The sequence below is a fragment of the Haliotis rufescens genome, unplaced genomic scaffold (assembly GCF_023055435.1).
Source record: "Haliotis rufescens isolate VD_foot unplaced genomic scaffold, xgHalRufe1.0.p SCAF_93, whole genome shotgun sequence".
NCBI lineage: Eukaryota > Metazoa > Mollusca > Gastropoda > Lepetellida > Haliotidae > Haliotis > Haliotis rufescens.
In genome coordinates this window covers 519,088-536,768 of record NW_025964387.1, presented here as the reverse complement: position 1 = coordinate 536,768, position 17,681 = coordinate 519,088, and the positions used below count along the sequence as shown (strand labels likewise).

The 17,681-nt window shown below is 39.3% G+C and overlaps 1 protein-coding gene across 2 annotated transcripts in view; it reads right to left on the bottom strand.

Moving 5' to 3' along the window:
* The window catches only part of LOC124131986 (peroxisomal acyl-coenzyme A oxidase 3-like), a 30,009-nt gene extending 23,512 nt beyond the window's left edge, over positions 1-6,497 (bottom strand). The window contains exon 1 of one of the 2 annotated variants that reach the window (XM_048391626.1): positions 6,113-6,497. In XM_048391626.1, the coding sequence (XP_048247583.1) occupies positions 6,113-6,340 (228 nt within the window). In that variant the 5' untranslated portion in view covers positions 6,341-6,497. The remainder of the gene's footprint in view (positions 1-6,112) is intronic. The other variant, XM_046495541.2, reaches the window with a different exon arrangement.
* Positions 6,498-17,681: the final 11,184 nt, after the last annotated feature.

Sequence of the window (17,681 nt, the reverse complement as noted above, 5' to 3'; positions counted from 1 at the left end):
GCAGTTTCAAAGAACAAAGACACCGTGTTACGTGGGTGGCGTCTGCCTGGACTTGCAGGTGTGATCAGCGATGACCTAAGTGTGTAGAACTCTTGTCTTGACCCAAGCAGTGACAATTCACAGGATGTAATTAGTGTTTGAATGGCATTGTTTATATACTTGTTACAAGTGCTGCTCAATAAACAGTGATGTGTAATACATAGTTGTTTGTTTTCAGCGTATATCTGAGTTGGTATTTCTGCTATCCAAAAATGTCTTCTTGTTGACATAAATGCGATGTTTAATAATGCGAGCAAAGACCACTCGCATTTTTCTCATTTAATTCACGCTCTCGTTAATTTCAAGATTTACAGTACATGGTTGTACATGTGTCGTCTATATTGAGTATTCACAACTTATGTGACTGATGAGTGAGTTAGGTTTTACGCCGCCTTCAGCAATATTCCAGCAATATCATGGCGGGGGACAAGAAATGGGCTTCACACATTGTACCCACGTGGGGAATGAAACCCGGTTACAGTCACACACTTTAACCTCTAGGCTGCCCTACCGCCGTGTGTGACTGACAAGGATGTCACTCTGCAAGATCCATCTCAGCGTTAGAACTGGCACAAGTCCTATAGTCCTTGCCAAACTGCCCAATAGTTAAGGTGTCCTAAGGACTAGTAGAAATTGGCCATTTTAATGGGTTTTGCTATACGTTATCATCAAAAGGGGTAAAACAGTCAGTTTCTATCGCGGTTTTAAACTAATCCTGACCTCTGTCTAAACTAGACCATAATCAACCCTCAATCTGGTTCACATAGATTTGCAGCATTTTATTCTCTATTCATCAGCACTACCAGCTGTCCATTATTGAAATCCATGCTTTTACAAACATGCAACTCTTCTAGATCACGTACCTTGACACAGAATATTTAATAACAGCATATCAATAATTTCTCACAAAAACTGATGGAAAGTAAATTCATTTTAAACATTCTGCAATTTAATCCCATGCACTATTGTCACTCACAATACATACAATATCATCTCGTCCCTCAGATAACAGTACAAAGGCGGGATCATCTGCAAGTGTTCACAGCTGTGGGGTTTGTAATGAGTTCAACTCCTGTCTCCCATTGTGGCAATAACCGTCCTGCATGTAAACTCATCTATCACCTGTCATGATGGTGTTTGTAATAAGTTCAACTCCTGTCTCCCATTGTGGTAATACCTGTCCTGCATGTAAACTCATCTATCACCTGTCATGATGGTGTTTGTAGTGAGTTCAACTCCTGTTTCCCATTGTGGCAATACCCGTCCTGCATGTAAACTCATCTATCACCTGACATCATGGTGTTTGTAGTGAGTTCAACTCCTGTTTCCCATTGTGGCAATACCCGTCCTGCATGTAAACTCATCTATCACCTGACATCATGGTGTTTGTAGTGAGTTCAACTCCTGTTTCCCATTGTGGTAATACCCGTCCTGCATGTAAACTCATCTATCTCTTTGCATGAAGTGTTTGTAATGAGTTCAACTCCTGTCTCCCCTTGTGGCAATACCTGTCCTGCATGTAAACTCATCTATCACCTGTCATCATGGTGTTTGTAGTGAGTTCAACTCCTGTTTCCCATTGTGGCAATACCCGTCCTGCATGTAAACTCATCTATCACCTGACATCATGGTGTTTGTAGTGAGTTCAACTCCTGTCTCCCATTGTGGCAATACCCGTCCTGCATGTAAACTCATCTATCACCTGACATCATGGTGTTTGTAGTGAGTTCAACTCCTGTTTCCCATTGTGGCAATAACCGTCCTGCATGTAAACTCATCTATCACCTGACATCATGGTGTTTGTAGTGAGTTCAACTCCTGTCTCCCATTGTGGTAATACCCGTCCTGCATGTAAACTCATCTATCTCTTTGCATGAAGTGTTTGTAATAAGTTCAACTCCTGTCTCCCAATGTGGCAATACCTGTCCTGCATGTAAACTCATCTATCACCTGTCATCATGGTGTTTGTAGTGAGTTCAACTCCTGTTTCCCATTGTGGCAATACCCGTCCTGCATGTAAACTCATCTATCTCTTTGCATGATGGTGTTTGTAATAAGTTCAACTCCTGTCTCCCCTTGTGGCAATACCTGTCCTGCATGTAAACTCATCTATCACCTGTCATGATGGTGTTTGTAATAAGTTCAACTCCTGTCTCCCACTGTGGTAATACCTGTCCTGCATGTAAACTCACATGGCATATCCTTCCACATAAACATTGCTGCCAAGAGCTTGATAATCAGCCGTGGTATTGTAGCAAGTTTACCACCTTCCTTTGCATTGTGGTTGATCATTCCTTCGTTTGTTATGTATATCCATCATCAACCGTGTGTCGGTCCCATTTACTTGTGCGAATATTAATACAGGAATCAATCTGGGATTCCACATTAAGTGCCATGGTCAAGCAATTTGGGATAAAATCATGACATTGTTCAAAATTAGATTATTTTAATGATCTTATTTTCGTAAATTCTGAGGGAATGGGATTTTTTTATTTTCAATTAAATTGAGTTTTTTTGCTATCATCTGATGCAGATTTTGGACAGAATATCGGCCTCTGTGTATGTCCAGATAAATCCCTGCAATATCAGGCTTTGTATGATAAACATCATCTATAATTAACATCATTTCCCTCCAGGAGGTGAGGTGAAATCAGGTTTAACGTTGAGTCCAAGATTATTGCACTTATATAGCAATGTGCATGTACGTGTGTGGCTGCTTGTACTAGTGCGAACTGATGCCGATTTATAGTGCTAGCCCTGGCTAGCCCACTGAGATACCATGCCGCAATTTAACATGAATACCCCACTCAGACACAGTATACTCCAAGCTGACCAGTCCTTGTTTTAGCCCCTTAATGCCGAGCCCAAGACAGGATAACAACAAGTACCATCTTTTAACGTCTTTTGGTGTGAAGACCCCTGACCTTCTGCTCTTCGGGCAGACGCTCTATCCACTAGACAACGGAGGCGGTTGGCTTTGTGGTAGAAATACATTTATATGAACTTAAGGCCCCTTTACACAGGGCTGCGACCTTTGTGCCACCTTTGAGTGATCAAAAACTGGCCAGGACGCTCAATGGTTGCCTAAACCCAGAAAATCATGTTTCTATGTAACTGCTCAAGTTGTTCAGCGTCTATAACCACAATGGAACACTGCAGGTACAAGCCCTCTATTTATAGGCAGGCTGAGGAGGCACTACAGGTAGCTCAAAGGAGGCAGAAAAGAGGCAGAAGCATTGCCATGGTGTCTCAAGGGTTGCGGGGGTCACCGAATGGAGGCACGGTGGTCGCCACAGTCACCGTTCAATGCACGCTGATTGTCGCCCAAAGGAGACACAAGGGAGGCAGAAGCATCACCCAGGTTGACGGGAAAATATTTCAGTAGAACACATCTATTACCTGGCTACCATTGGGCAACCACTGTGCCTTCATTCTGCAACAACGGCAATGCCTTTGAGCGACTGTTTTGAACATGTTCAAAAAATCACGGCGACCATTGCGTCCATCGCAATGTCTGAAACTCCTGTGTACCACCTTGTAACGACCTTAGCAACCATTCTGCCTCCTTTGAGCCACCAACGACGACCTGGCAAATTTTATGGTCGCACACGGGAGGAACAAAGGTCGCCATCCAAAGGCCCCATTACTAAATGATTCAAGATGTACTGGTTGTCTTATGACACTGACGAGAGAACAGAAAGGGAATTACATTTTGACAAATTCAGGCTTTCAGGACTGCCAGAATGACATCAGCAACAATAATCAAATCTGGACCAGACAATCCAGTGATTGACATCATGAGCATCAAACTACACAATTGGGATACGATGATAAGCATCAACCAAGTCAGCGAGCCCACCACCCGATCCCGTTAGTCGCCTCTTATGACAAGCATGGGTTGTTGGAGACCCATTCTACCCCAGATCTTCACAGGACGGCAGTATGTGAATGTCCTTGAATAACATGACATTTAAAACACTGCATGATAGTTGCACTTCTGCTGGACTCCCATTGTGTCAATCTGTAGAAATCTCGATATACAAAGTCCAGTTGTACTAATGTACCGGTATATCCACATATCATCATATCAGTCATGGCAAGTAATGGCCTCACAAGATAACTGATCAGTAACTGATTGTAATTACAAACCTTTCACCTTATTATCCCGAGTCAAGGAGTGCAGTTGTACTGCTTTGAAACAAGGAGTTGTCTGTCAAAGTGAGCACCTTGGCCACAATATTCCATATCGGATGTATTAAGCGCCACCTTATCAACTGCTAGACTTAATTGTATTTTTAAGATTGACTGAGTGAGTTGGGTTTAACGCCGCTTTTAACAGAATTCCAGTTATATCACGGCCAGCTTAATGTGGGAGGTAGGCCGAAGTAATGCAGGTCTCAGACATTTACCACTTCGGCGAAACCCACGAGCACGGGTATGGTGCTGACAAACCTAGAAACATAATCGGTGCGAACTGGTATTCGAGCCCACAATCAAAGGCTTCTGGTGAGCCTAAGGAACGCAACTCTGCACAGCGAATCGCGGCGCTTTAGACGACTTGGCCACCCGTGCCCCCGTATGTTTAAGAACACTTTATAAGCTTTATGATGTATTAAGAACAAAAATTTACTTGAACATGTTGAACAAAAGGAAATTTATGGATGTCAACTTCTTTATTATGAGGAACACAAAGTTTCCGAGTATATACTTACTCCTTCATTCACCTCATGAAGGAGTAGGTATATACTCTGAAACGTTGTGTTCCCCATAATCATGATAATAAAGAAGTTGACATCCATAAATTCTCTTCCTTTTGTGTATCACTTCTAAAACCTTTCAAAGACTTGACAAACAGTATCATCAAAAATACAGAATGTTACAGTAAAAACAGCAATGTAGAAGATAGTCTAAGACTAGTTGGTGAACGATAATTTATCAAAAAGTTTCAGTATTAAGGACATTTGAACTAAGTCTGCTCGATCTCTGACAAAACTTGTAACTTGTGTATGGTTTTAACAAAGAGCCCCCCCTTGGTCAATTTTGGGGATTCTGTGTTAGAATGGGTCCCCATCCAATCTCATTAAAATCAGATCTTAGTTCTTGCTACCGCTAAACAAAGATCTGAGGACATCCCATTACGGGTCACGTCAGACCGGCCTTGCGCGAACTTTGACCAACCAATGGAATGACCAATCAGAAGGCAGCTTTCTTGTGCTTTACGGCACTAATTTCAAATTGCCGACTACGCTTCGAAACATATTTGATAAATTCTCGATTACAAATTTGAAACCTAAACAAAAGAACATTCTGGCATGGCTAATAGATAGTCTAGATTGTATGGATTCAGTTGTTAAACCCGTAACTCTCGTTCGGAATACCCTGTGTTAAAGTTTTCGAGGTTGTGTGATTAGAAATCACATTCCGACTGTCACTTTCATGATCTGGTAAGCGACGCTCTGATTGGTCGGATGAAAGGTCGTTCTGACGTGACCCCTAATGGGATGTCTTCAGATCTTTGTTTAGCGGTAGCGAGAACTAAGGCCTGATTTTAATGAGATTGGGTCCCCATCATACAAGTCAACGTTATCATGGTTATAGATTAATTGGTCACCCATGTGATGGCGGCCTGTAAATAATCAAGTCTATGAGCAATGTTCCATTGCGTCATGCTACAATGACGCGCAATCAACCAAGTCACTGTGTCGGACCACCTGATCCATTTTAAACGCCTGTTCCAAGACACAACATATGATGAAAGTGTGGCGATATCTACACCAAGTAAAAGTCGAGCTGATCAACAAAGTAGTGTATTAGCCATACCAGTCTTCTTCTTGTCACTGACTGACCAGTTGTGTTATAGGCCTGTTTTTTCCTAACATCAAGTATAAAACCGACAATGCAACATCACTGATCTGTGACAAGTGAATAATATTTACACCATATGAAAAATAATATAAGTGACAACTTATCACAAAATAATATAGGTCCTATAAACCAAAAAAGTTCATGTAATAAATATATAGGCCTATATCCTTATTTCTTAGTTAATCAACACTTTGATCGATTCAATTACCTTAAAACGGATCACATCTTCACCGTCAATGAATAGTCGCATCTGTTTCCAGTCAAAGGACGCCCTTTTTCTGTAAAGATCCAGAGGCCCAGGCTTAAAATCCTTCATAACATCGAGATTGTTGACATCGTCCGATTTGTTTTCATATGGCTCTGGTGCGACGGTGCTTACTGACAACCCATTTGCGGTAGGGGTAGATGCGATATTTCGTCTCTTAGTGTCCGCCATATTCTTACCTGTTCTTATTCTATAGTAACCACAATGTTTCGTCACACAGATCTGAATAATAGCTCCCTGTCCTCTCGGAGTGTATAATGATCAAAGTTCGTTTCAGCACATGAATCAACTCACGTACGGAAGTATGCAAAAGTGGGATTGCAGTTAATGCGGAAAATGAATTCTATATGACTGGTTTCAAGTGAGGTGAGGTGAGGTGAAATTGGGTTTAACGTCGCGTCCAAGATTATTGCACTTATATAGCGACGTGCATGCACGTGTGTGTGTGTGTGTGTGTGGCTGCTTGTACTAGTCCGGACTGATGCCGATTTATTGTGCTAGCCCACTGAGATACCATGCCGCAGTTTAACATGAATACCCCACTCAGACACAGTATACTGACTCCGAGCCGACCAGTCCTTGTTTTAGCCCCTTAATGCCGAGCGCCAGACAGGGTAACAACAAGTACCATATTTTAACGTACATGACGAGCTCGGATATTAAATACAAAACTTGACGGGTTGCGATAATCTCGTACACAAAACAAACCCCTCGTATACGGAATTTTCGGTAATCTTGTACACAGTTTTGAAGATCAATGTAGTCTTTTACATGAAAACAAATTTTCGTACATAGTTTTATATATGGCGATTTTTATTGGAAATATATACTTTGATCATCCGGAATCAAACAATATTTGTCTTTTAAGATTATAACACCCGAGTGTCATCATATTGGTTACGTTTTTGTAAAGTGTTCAGTTGAAAATGAGAACGCGGAATATCGTTTTGAATAGCGTGTTGATTTACTGGAGTATGAACTCTTTGAACCGTGCGAGTTTAAATTTTATAAACGCCGGAGCTTGCGACTCATTTCTTAAAAGGTGATGCTATTAATTAGGCTTGAATAGGATAATATTTTGGAGACTGAGAGTAGATCAATTATATAGGTTTCTTTCATGTTTTGTTCATGTCGGCAGAGACCATAAAATAGAAAATAAAATCTTTTTAGTAGTCTCTGATCGGAATCTGAACAGTGTTGCGTGTTTAACTGTTTACAATGTAGACACTGTACGATATTATATCATTCTGTAAAGATGAACAACTGCGTTGTATGCTTAAGAAAAAGCACGACCGAGGGTTTTTGTGTATAGGATAAAACACGTCCGAGCGTTGTTATGATATTTAAACCCCGCATCCCGAGGGATTTTCCGAGGGAAAGGGTTTTAAATATCACAACAACCCGAGGGGAAGTGTTTTATCTTACTTATAAACCGATTTTGAACCTTAAAATTATCCCCAAACTACATGTAAATTTCAACCCATCGATCCTCGGGAATTTAAAGAAAACATTTGTCATTTGATTTGACATTTCATTACATGTTACAATCTGAACGGAAGTTATATTAATAAAATACCCAGGACATAATATAAAATCCCTGGGATATTATAACACATTATATAGCAAATATGACTTGAATATCCTATAAAATCCCAGGGACATTACAACGTCCCTGTTTTTGAGATTTAACCCTACTGGAGAACAATAGGATGACGTCACCGGAGGTTTATAAAATATTTTACACACGCATCCGCGGGATAAACATTTTATCATTTGATTTTACATTTCTTTACATTGTGTTTCAATACAAAATAAATTTCTAGCTCGAAACATTCATATGTTACAATCTAGACGGAAGATGTATTCATAAAATCCCCGGGGCTTGTGTTGCATTTGTGTGCTGAATATTGTCACCAATTTCGTATAGTTTATGTTTAATGATTAAATATGCAACCTCTGAAGTTATTATTTTTTTATTTTTTTTTTATTTTTTTTTATTGTTCCTGGTAAAAGTACATCATGTTTGGATGAGAGTCAAAATACATGACCAGGGTTTTTTCAGAAAGTACATATCATTCGCACACATCCATACACACATTCACACTCACTAGAAGCTTTAGTACTTATGAAGACAGGATGCAGGATATATATTTAGTAAAGTTTTGGAATAGCAAATGTTTATATTTTCAAAAGGTTTTCATAAGGAGCCCATTTCGTATAGAATTCAGTCTGTTTGGCTTTATTAAAGTGTCTATATTTTTCTAGTTGGTAATAATATTTAACCTCATTTTGGAAATGTGTAATGGTTGGTTGGTTATTTTTCATTTTGCATCTATAAATGTGAAATTTGGCCAATAAAAGTATCAGATCCAAAATATCATCAGTGTGGAACTGTTTTGAAAAGCCAAAAAGAATTAGGTCTGAAGTAAGATTTATCTTGCCAGTATGTGGACACTTGGATTCAATCCATTGTGAAAATCTTTTCCAGAAATTTTTGCTTACCCTACAGTCCCAAAACAGATGTTGGATAGATTCTGGCTCGGCATTACAGAAAGTACATAGACAGTTGTCAACAATATGCATCTTGAGTAGATAAGTATTAACAGGTAGAATTCTGTGGAGCAATCTAAGCTGAAACCATCTAAGTTTAGGGTCTGGAGTAGTTTTGTGCGCTCTGATAAATAAGCTAGGCCAGTTCATATCCATTAAAAGTTCCTCTTCCCACTTGTCAATAACTTTTAAGCTTTCATCAGTTTGACTTATTACATAGTAATATTTCTTTGAGCCTTTTTTACATGAAAAGAGATTGGCAATAGATATATTTGTATTGTTTGTTGTTTCCAGATGCAGGTCTTTATTAATGCCTAATTGTATCATGTATGTATTTACTGATCTTGTAATACCATAAAATTCAAGAAAATTTATATTGAAGTATTTATTACAGAATTGTTGCAATGTCATAAAATTTCCATCATTGTTTAGCAAGCAATGTATGCTGTGTATATTATTGAGATGAAAGGTTTTGTTATCTAGTGATTTGCCATTTATAATAATGTTTTTATTGTATAGCAGAGGTTCCCTTAGGAACTCTTCATAATTATTGGGTTTTATTTTATTGCTATATTTAGATAAGGCAGTAAAACAATCTTTCCAAAATTGGTTTTTAGTTTTTTTAGCAAACTTAAGTGGAAAATCACTTCCCATAAATAGTAGATCAGGAAATTCAGGAGTAGTATCAGTCATTAAAATTTTCCATTTCTTTTCCAAATCAACATTTAGTAACTTTTTTATCCAGATTATTTTCAAAGCGTCAACATATGCAAAAATATCTATCACACCAAGTCCTCCAAGGGAAATAGGTTTACAAGCAACTGTTCTCTTTATTTTGTCTGGTTTATTATCCCATAAAAACTTGAAAAGAATAGTATTTATCTTTCTAAAGAATTCATCTGGGGGACTAGGAAGGGTAAGGAAAAGGAAATTAAGTTTTGAAATGAGCATTGATTTGATAATTGCAATTTTGCCTAATGGGGTTATAATTCTTTTCATCCATCTCTTGATGGTTTGTTCAATTTCAAAGATTTTGCTTTCAAAGTTAAGTTTAATCATTTTATCTCGATTAGTAGAAAAAATTATGCCTAGAATTCTAAAGGTTTCAGGGTTCCATTCAAGGTTTAAGTCTTGTCTAAATTTAATATTACTATTCTTCTTGGAGCCTATCCAGATTATTTGAGTTTTATCAAAATTTATTCTTAATCCAGAGATATTTGCAAAGATATCAAGAGTGTCTATGGTAGCCTCGAAGGATCTCTTAGAACCGTCCAAAAGAAATTCTATATCATCTGCATATTGCGCAATTAAATAATCTTTACCGTTTATAGTTAAGCCCTGAATATCTTTATTTTTTTTCACAAGAATTGCGAGAATTTCTGCACAAAGCAGAAAAATATAAGGAGATAATGGATCCCCCTGACTACAGCCACGGCCGACTGGTATCCAAGGTGACATATTTCCATTTATAATTAGGCTAGACCTGATATCTTTATAGAGTATAGATATCCATTTAGAAATGCTTTCGCCAAATCCAAAAAATTTCAGGGTTTTAAAGATGAAAGACCAGGAGACAGAGTCAAATGCTTTCTCAAAATCAACTAGAAGTAGCATACCTGGCATTTGTTTAGATTCTGTGTATAAGAGTAGATCATATATCAGGCGGATGTTGTCTCCGATATATCTTCCAGACATGAAGCCAGTTTGGTCTTTACTGATTATCTGAGGCAATACTTTTTTAAATCTATCTGCAATCACAGAAGATAAAAGTTTATATATGGAGTTTAACAGGGTAATCGGGCGCCAATTTTTTATGAATTGTCTCGGTTTATCTTTTTGGGGGATACAGGTGATGATGCCTTGCTTCTGGGTGATTGACAAGTTTCCAGTTTCATAGCTATAATTAATTGTTCTAAGTATGAAGTCTCCCAGATCAAGCCAAAACATTTTGAAAAATTCATATGAAAAACCATCTGACCCTGGACTTTTGTTATTCTTGGATCTTTTAAGAGCTGCTAGCAACTCATTCTTAGTAATACATCCTTCGATAAAATCAGATTCAGATGTTTTAAGTTTAGGAACATCATATTCTAGAAGTAGATCATCAAGGTCTATATCATTAATCATGTGACCTCTAGAAGTATACAGGTTTTGATAGAAATTGGTTGCTTCATGTATAATATCCTTGGTGTCATTTAGTACAGTTCCATCTTTTGTTTCTATTTCCTTCATATTTTTGCTGATATAGTTTCTACTTTCCAGATTACAGAAATATTTACTTATAGTTTCACCTTCATCTATCCATCTTGCCTTTGATCTCACTAATATACCATCTAATCTTTTTTTTCGCAATTGTTGCAATTCAATCTTTTTAGTTTCTAAATCATTAGCAGTATTTTCATCATTATTGTTTTCTAGTACATCAATTTCTGCTGTTAAGTCATTTTCTTTTTTGGTCATTTGTTTTTTTATAAATGAAGAATAGGCTATTGATTTGCCCCTAATTTTCATGAGGAGAGTTTCCAAAAAAAGGTGATCATCAATCTGGAATTGCAGGTTATCATTAGGGACTTGGTCAATGGCATCCTGATTATAGACTGGTATAGCATATTCTTTCTTTACATCAGATATTACCTGTTTTATTTGTTCAACATACTTGTGATCTTGTAGCAAGGAGTTGTTAAATTTCCAATAGGTTTTCCTTTTGGTGTTTCTTTCAATATTCATGGTAAAATTTATAAATGAATGGTCTGTTCTGTACCCTGGATTTATCTTGACATTGGTAACATTACTACACAGATTTTCAGAAACAAGGAAAAAATCTAACCTGGCCTGTTTTATAGGATTTGACCGTCTCCATGTATATTGCCTTGAGTCTTGGTTATTATCTCGCCAGATGTCAATTAGGTTAAGTTCTCCTATCAGTTCTAAAAGCTGTTCTCTGGCCTTAGGGTTGTTAATATTTTTGTAATTGTTTGTATCTTTATCAGGGTCAAGCACCAGATTAAAGTCTCCACCTAATATGTAACTGCTATTTCCATATTCCTTAAATTTTGTCAATATCATCTTATAGAAATCAGGTGTGTCGGTGTTTGGGCCATAAATAGTTCCAACCGACATTCGATTACCATTCAAAGTTATGTCAATCAATAAAAAGTTGCCGGAGCCATCTTTAAATACATGGTGAATCTTATACTCTACGTTACAGTCTAATAATAGAGCTACACCTCTAGCTTGGCTAGAATGACAGTTAAGAATCACATCATAGCCCCACATGGATCTTACATATTTTTCTTCCCCAAATGTGAAATGTGTATCTTGCAAAAAATATAACGTACATTTTTTGGAATGCAGAAAGTTGAATATGTCTCTTCTCTTATTTATATCCCCAAGCCCTCTACAATTTAAAGATCCAAAACATAAATTATTAGCCATTTTCTAAAATCGAGTGAAAAAAATCTAAAGCTTCTAGTAACCACAATGTTTCTTGTGATGCTGACGATCCTCTGCATGTGACGTCACACTTGGTCGACCTGGCCGAGGGCGATCAGCGGTGGAAAACAAAAGTCTTTACGGCCATTTGTCATGCCACGCCTTTTAAATGTGCAACGTGAACGTGCCATCGGCATGTTGCAGACGGGAACGTCCGTAGCTGAAGTCGCAAGGACGATGGGTTGTAGTCGACGGACTGTTTATCATTTACAGACGCCTCTACAGCAAACGGGTACCACCGCTGATCGCCCTCGGCCAGGTCGACCACGTGTGACGTCACATGCAGAGGATCGTCAGATTGTCTTACGTCACCTCCGTAACCGATTTTTGACGGCTACATCAACCAGAAATCAACTGTTTAGGGGAAGACTGAGTGCGCAAACTGTTCGAAACCGTCTGAGAACTGCTCACCTTCAAGCACGACGGCCATACTGAGGGCCGATTCTGACTCAATTACACAGACGTCAACGTCAATTGTGGACTCAAGTCGTGGAATCGAGTCGTCTTCAGTGATGAATCCCGATTTAATCTTCGATTTGCTGATGGTAGGGCGAGGGTGTGGAGGCGCAGTCATGAACGTTACGCCCAGTGTTGTGTACAGGAAGTTGACAGATTTCGAGGCGGAAGTGTCATGGTGTGGGGTGCTTTCTGTGGCAATGCACGTTCCAGGCTTCTTGTCATCCGTGGCAACCTCAACGCTGCTGCTTACCGCGACCAGGTACTGGCATCAGAACTTCTGCCTTTTATGGCAGCACATGGACCCGGTTTGATCTTCCAACACGACAATGCCAGACCCCACACAGCAGCAATTTTGACAAGGAATTTTCTTCAGAATGCGGGAGTCAACGTCATGGACTGGCCGCCAAGGTCTCCCGACCTCAATCCCATCGAACACGTCTTGGATGCTCTTGGCAGAAGTCTGCGCACTCTCCAGAACCAACCACAGAATTTGCAAGATCTTGGCACCATTTTGCAGCAACAATGGCGTCGTCTTCCCAATCATGTGTTCACAAGCATCACAAGATACACATATTCATCCTGTTGTTCTGGTACACCATAAAATATAATATCATCTCGTCAACTAAAGGTTTCTGACCTGTCGATATCAGAGCCTTGTCTCCACAACTTAGTTTCAATCTGTTCATCTTTATCCTTAAGTGCGCGGGTATCACTGACCATGGCACATAGCTCATGGCCCACTCTGTCGAGATCATTTCGCATGTCTGAAATTGCGTTTTCGTAGAGACGTTCACTTTCTGCTACGGTTAGTGAGATGGGTTTGAATTGCATTCATCTCTGTGAACAAACACTAGCTAAAGACTTTCATCTCTGTGAACAAAGACTATCTAAAGTCTTTCATCTCTGTGAACAAACACTATCTAAAGTCTTTCAGTTCGGTGAACAAACACTATCTAAAGTCTTTCAGTTCTGTGAACAAACACTATCTAAAGTCTTTCAATTCTGTGAACAAACACTATCTAAAGTCTTTCAGTTATATGAACAAACACTATCTAAAGTCTTTCAGTTCTGTGAACAAACACTTTCTAAAGTCTTTCAGTTCTGTGAACAAACACTATCTAAAGTCGTTCAGTTCTGTGAACAAAGACTTTCTAAAGTCTTTCAGTTCTGTGAACAAACACTATCTAAAGTCTTTCAGTTCGGTGAACAAACACTATCTAAAGTCTTTCAATTCTATGAACAAACACTATCTAAAGTCTTTCAGTTCTGTGAACAAACATCTAAATTCTTTCAATTCTGTGAACACACACTTTCTAAAGTCTTTCAGTTCGGTGAACAAACACTATCTAAAGTCTTTCAGTTCTGTGAACAAACACTATCTAAAGTCTTTCAGTTCTGTGAACAAGCACTTTCTAAAGTCTTTCAGTTCGGTGAACAAAGACTATCTAAAATCTTTTAGTTCTGTGAACAAACACTATCTAAAGTCTTTCAGTTCTGTGAACAAACACTATCTAAAGTCTTTCAGTTCGGTGAACAAACACTATCTAAAGTCTTTCAGTTCTGTGAACAAACACTTTCTAAAGTCTTTCAGTTCGGTGAACAAACACTATCTTAAGTCTTTCAGTTCTGTGAACAAACACTATCTAAAGTCTTTCAGTTCGGTGAACAAACACTATCTAAAGTCTTTCAATTCTGTGAACAAACACTATCTAAAGTCTTTCAGTTCTGTGAACAAACACTATCTAAAGTCTTTCAGTTCTGTGAACAAACACTATCTAAAGTATTTCAGTTCTGTGAACAAACACTTTCTAAAGACGTTCAGTTCTGTGAACAAAGACTTTCTAAAGTCTTTCAGTTCGGTGAACAAACACTATCTAAAGTCTTTCAGTTCTGTGAACAAACACTATCTAAAGTCTTTCAATTCTGTGAACAAACACTATCTAAAGTCTTTCAGTTCTGTGAACAAACACTATCTAAAGTCTTTCAGTTCTGTGAACAAACACTTTCTAAAGACTTTCAGTTCTGTGAACAAACACTATCTAAAGTCTTTCAGTTCTGTGAACAAACACTTTCTAAAGAATTTCAGTTCTGTGAACAAACACTATCTAAAGTCTTTCAGTTCTGTGAACAAAGACTTTCTAAAGTCTTTCAGTTCGGTGAACAAACACTATCTAAAGTCTTTCAGTTCGGTGAACAAACCCTATCTTAAGTCTTTCAGTTCGGTGAACAAACACTATCTAAAGTCTTTCAGTTATGTGAACAAACACTATCCAAAGTCTTTCAGTTCTGTGAACAAACACTAGCTAAAGTCTTTCAGTTCGGTGAGAATGTCTTTACCGCGTCCTTCAGAGTAACTGGTCCTGGATTAGTCTTGATATCGTTTGAAAGTAGAATCTAAAATCTGACCGCGGTGCTGCAATTGGGAGACAATGACAGGTCGTGGTCATGCTGGCACACCCTATTGATCTCAGGACAATGTTGTGTGACGTCACTCCTGTGAACACAACCAGTATGGTAGATAACCGTCCAGTTTTCCAAGGGTCTCAAACAGTATATGCCTGTGTGCTATCACAAGTGCTGACGTCAACAAGTGCAGTGTAAGTAAGATCGCACATACTATTGATAGGCAGTGGCGTGTTGGAAGCTGAGGTCTCGCCTGTCGTGTACCCAGTTCGTGAACAAACTGTCCGATTCATGCTCTGTAGCTCGATAGATCGATCATCTAGTATCCTCAATATGTTTTAGAGTATTACATTACTTCATGTACCAATCCTTATACCCGAAAAACAGCTCGTTGATAAATTACTTCATTACATTTCTCTCTGATCTGACGACAATATTCTAGGTTCCCATGGTGCCGACAGCTTGCTGAGGCAGAGTGTCAAGTAGAGATGGACTGTATTGAGTGAGTGAGTGAGTTGGGTTTAACGCCGCTTTTAACAGTATTCAAGTTATATCACGGCGTGTCAGCTTAATGTGGGAGGAAAGCCCGAAGTGATGCAGGTCTCAGACGTTTACCACTTCGGTGAAACCAACGAGCACGGGTATGGTGCTGACAAACCTAGAAACATAATCGGGGCGAACCGGGATTCGAACCCACAATAATAGGTTTCTGGCATGCCCAAGGGACGCAACTCTGCACAGCAAATCGCGGCGCCTCAGATGACTCAGATAAATGTTGTTATCACTCACTTCCATTCTCATTTTCTTTATACAGACTAATGGTAGACAAAGCTCGTTAATACCATAACTCTGGAGATGCATAGAAGTAAAAATCACGTGCATATTGTTTGTAAGCGACAAAAACATTTCTATAATCATTAGAAAAATCTACTAATAGTACATTGTACGACTATGTCATAAACATGTGCTTACAAATCTTTATCAAATTGTGATAATTCCAGATGTCCGCAAAAAGGTGAACGTACCCTTGCCCATCAGTCACAAACACATGCACAGGCAGGTTAATTGTTCACCTGAATTGAAACACGGGAACATACGGTATAAGTAAAAATAGTGAATCAATTTATGAAATGTATGTCTGCCATTAAACGTTTGGAAAGCTTTATTAAGGCCTTGGATGTTACCCTGATCAAACATCTTCTGAGCAAGAGTTGTATGACACTCAGGGGGCACGGGCGGCCCAGTCGTCTAAGGCGCCGCGATTAGCTGTGCAGAGTTGCGTCCCTTGGGCACGCCAGAAACCTATGATTGTGGGTTCGAATCCCGGTTCGCCCCGATTATGTTTCTAGGTTTGTCAGCACCATACCCGTGCTCATGGGTTTCACCGAAGTGGTAAACGTCTGAGACCTGCATCACTTCGGGCTTTCCTCCCACATTAAGCTGACACGCCGTGATATAACTGGAATATTGTTTAAAGCAGCGTTAAGCCCAACTCACTGACTCGTATTTCACTCTTTGAAATCTTCGTAGAAGGGCACGTAATGAATCACTTGTATTGCCACTTTAGCCTTGAGTCAGCAGTACGTCTACATTACCGGGCAACCTACATTCTGCCATAAAATAATCATAAATACTGAACCGGGAACGGAATCGATGTTATTCTCTTCTCAGACAATGATGGATGTTACACATTCCACGGTGTAAAATTGCAGAGTTTCCTTCAAAACAGTAAAAATGTAATCTGCAGGCAACTCTTCAGGTTTCAAAAAAATAATTGTCTTTGCAAATGAGAAGGAGATATGTAGGGGGGGGGGGGGGGGGGGGGGGGGGGGGTTCTGTGTGTCAGCTTGCTTTGTCTTACATATCTATCTAAGAGTTAGGGCAAGTTGTTAAACATGAAAGTAAATATCACCTGAAATCCCCGAGACAACAATTGTGAAATGTTGGACTTTCTTATATATTTTCTGATATCGGTCAACAAATAGCCATTTCCCTTCCACTGATTCACCCACCTGAACTAGAAATAAAAGTGACCAGTGAGACCGCCTCATCGGTTTCATATTTAGATCTGTGCATAAAGATTCAGGGTGATAAGACTATAAGCCACAAGATGGTATGACAAGAGGGATGACTTCAACTTTCAAATAGTCAACTTTCCCTTTATGTGGAGCAATATTCCTGCAGCCCCAGCCTTTGGTGTTTACATGTCACAACCTGTCAGGTACAATCGTGAAAGCTCTTTCTACCCAAATTTCAAGGAGCGTCGTACGACTCTTGCTGAGTGAGTGTGAGTGAATTGGGTTTAACGCCGCTTTTAACAGTATTCCAGTTATATAACGGCGTGTCAGCTTAATGTGGGAGAAAAGCCCGAAGCGGTGCAGGTCTCAGACGTTTACCACTTCGGTGAAACCCACGAGCACGGGTATGGTGCTGACAAACCTAGAAACATAATTGGGGAGAACCGGGATTCGAACCCACAATCATAGGTTTCTGGCGTGCCCAAGGGACGCAACTCTGCACAGCGAATCGCGGCGCCTTAGACGACTGGGCCACCCGTGCCCCCGACTCTTGCTGAGAAGTTGTTCGATCAAGATTACAACATTGAGGG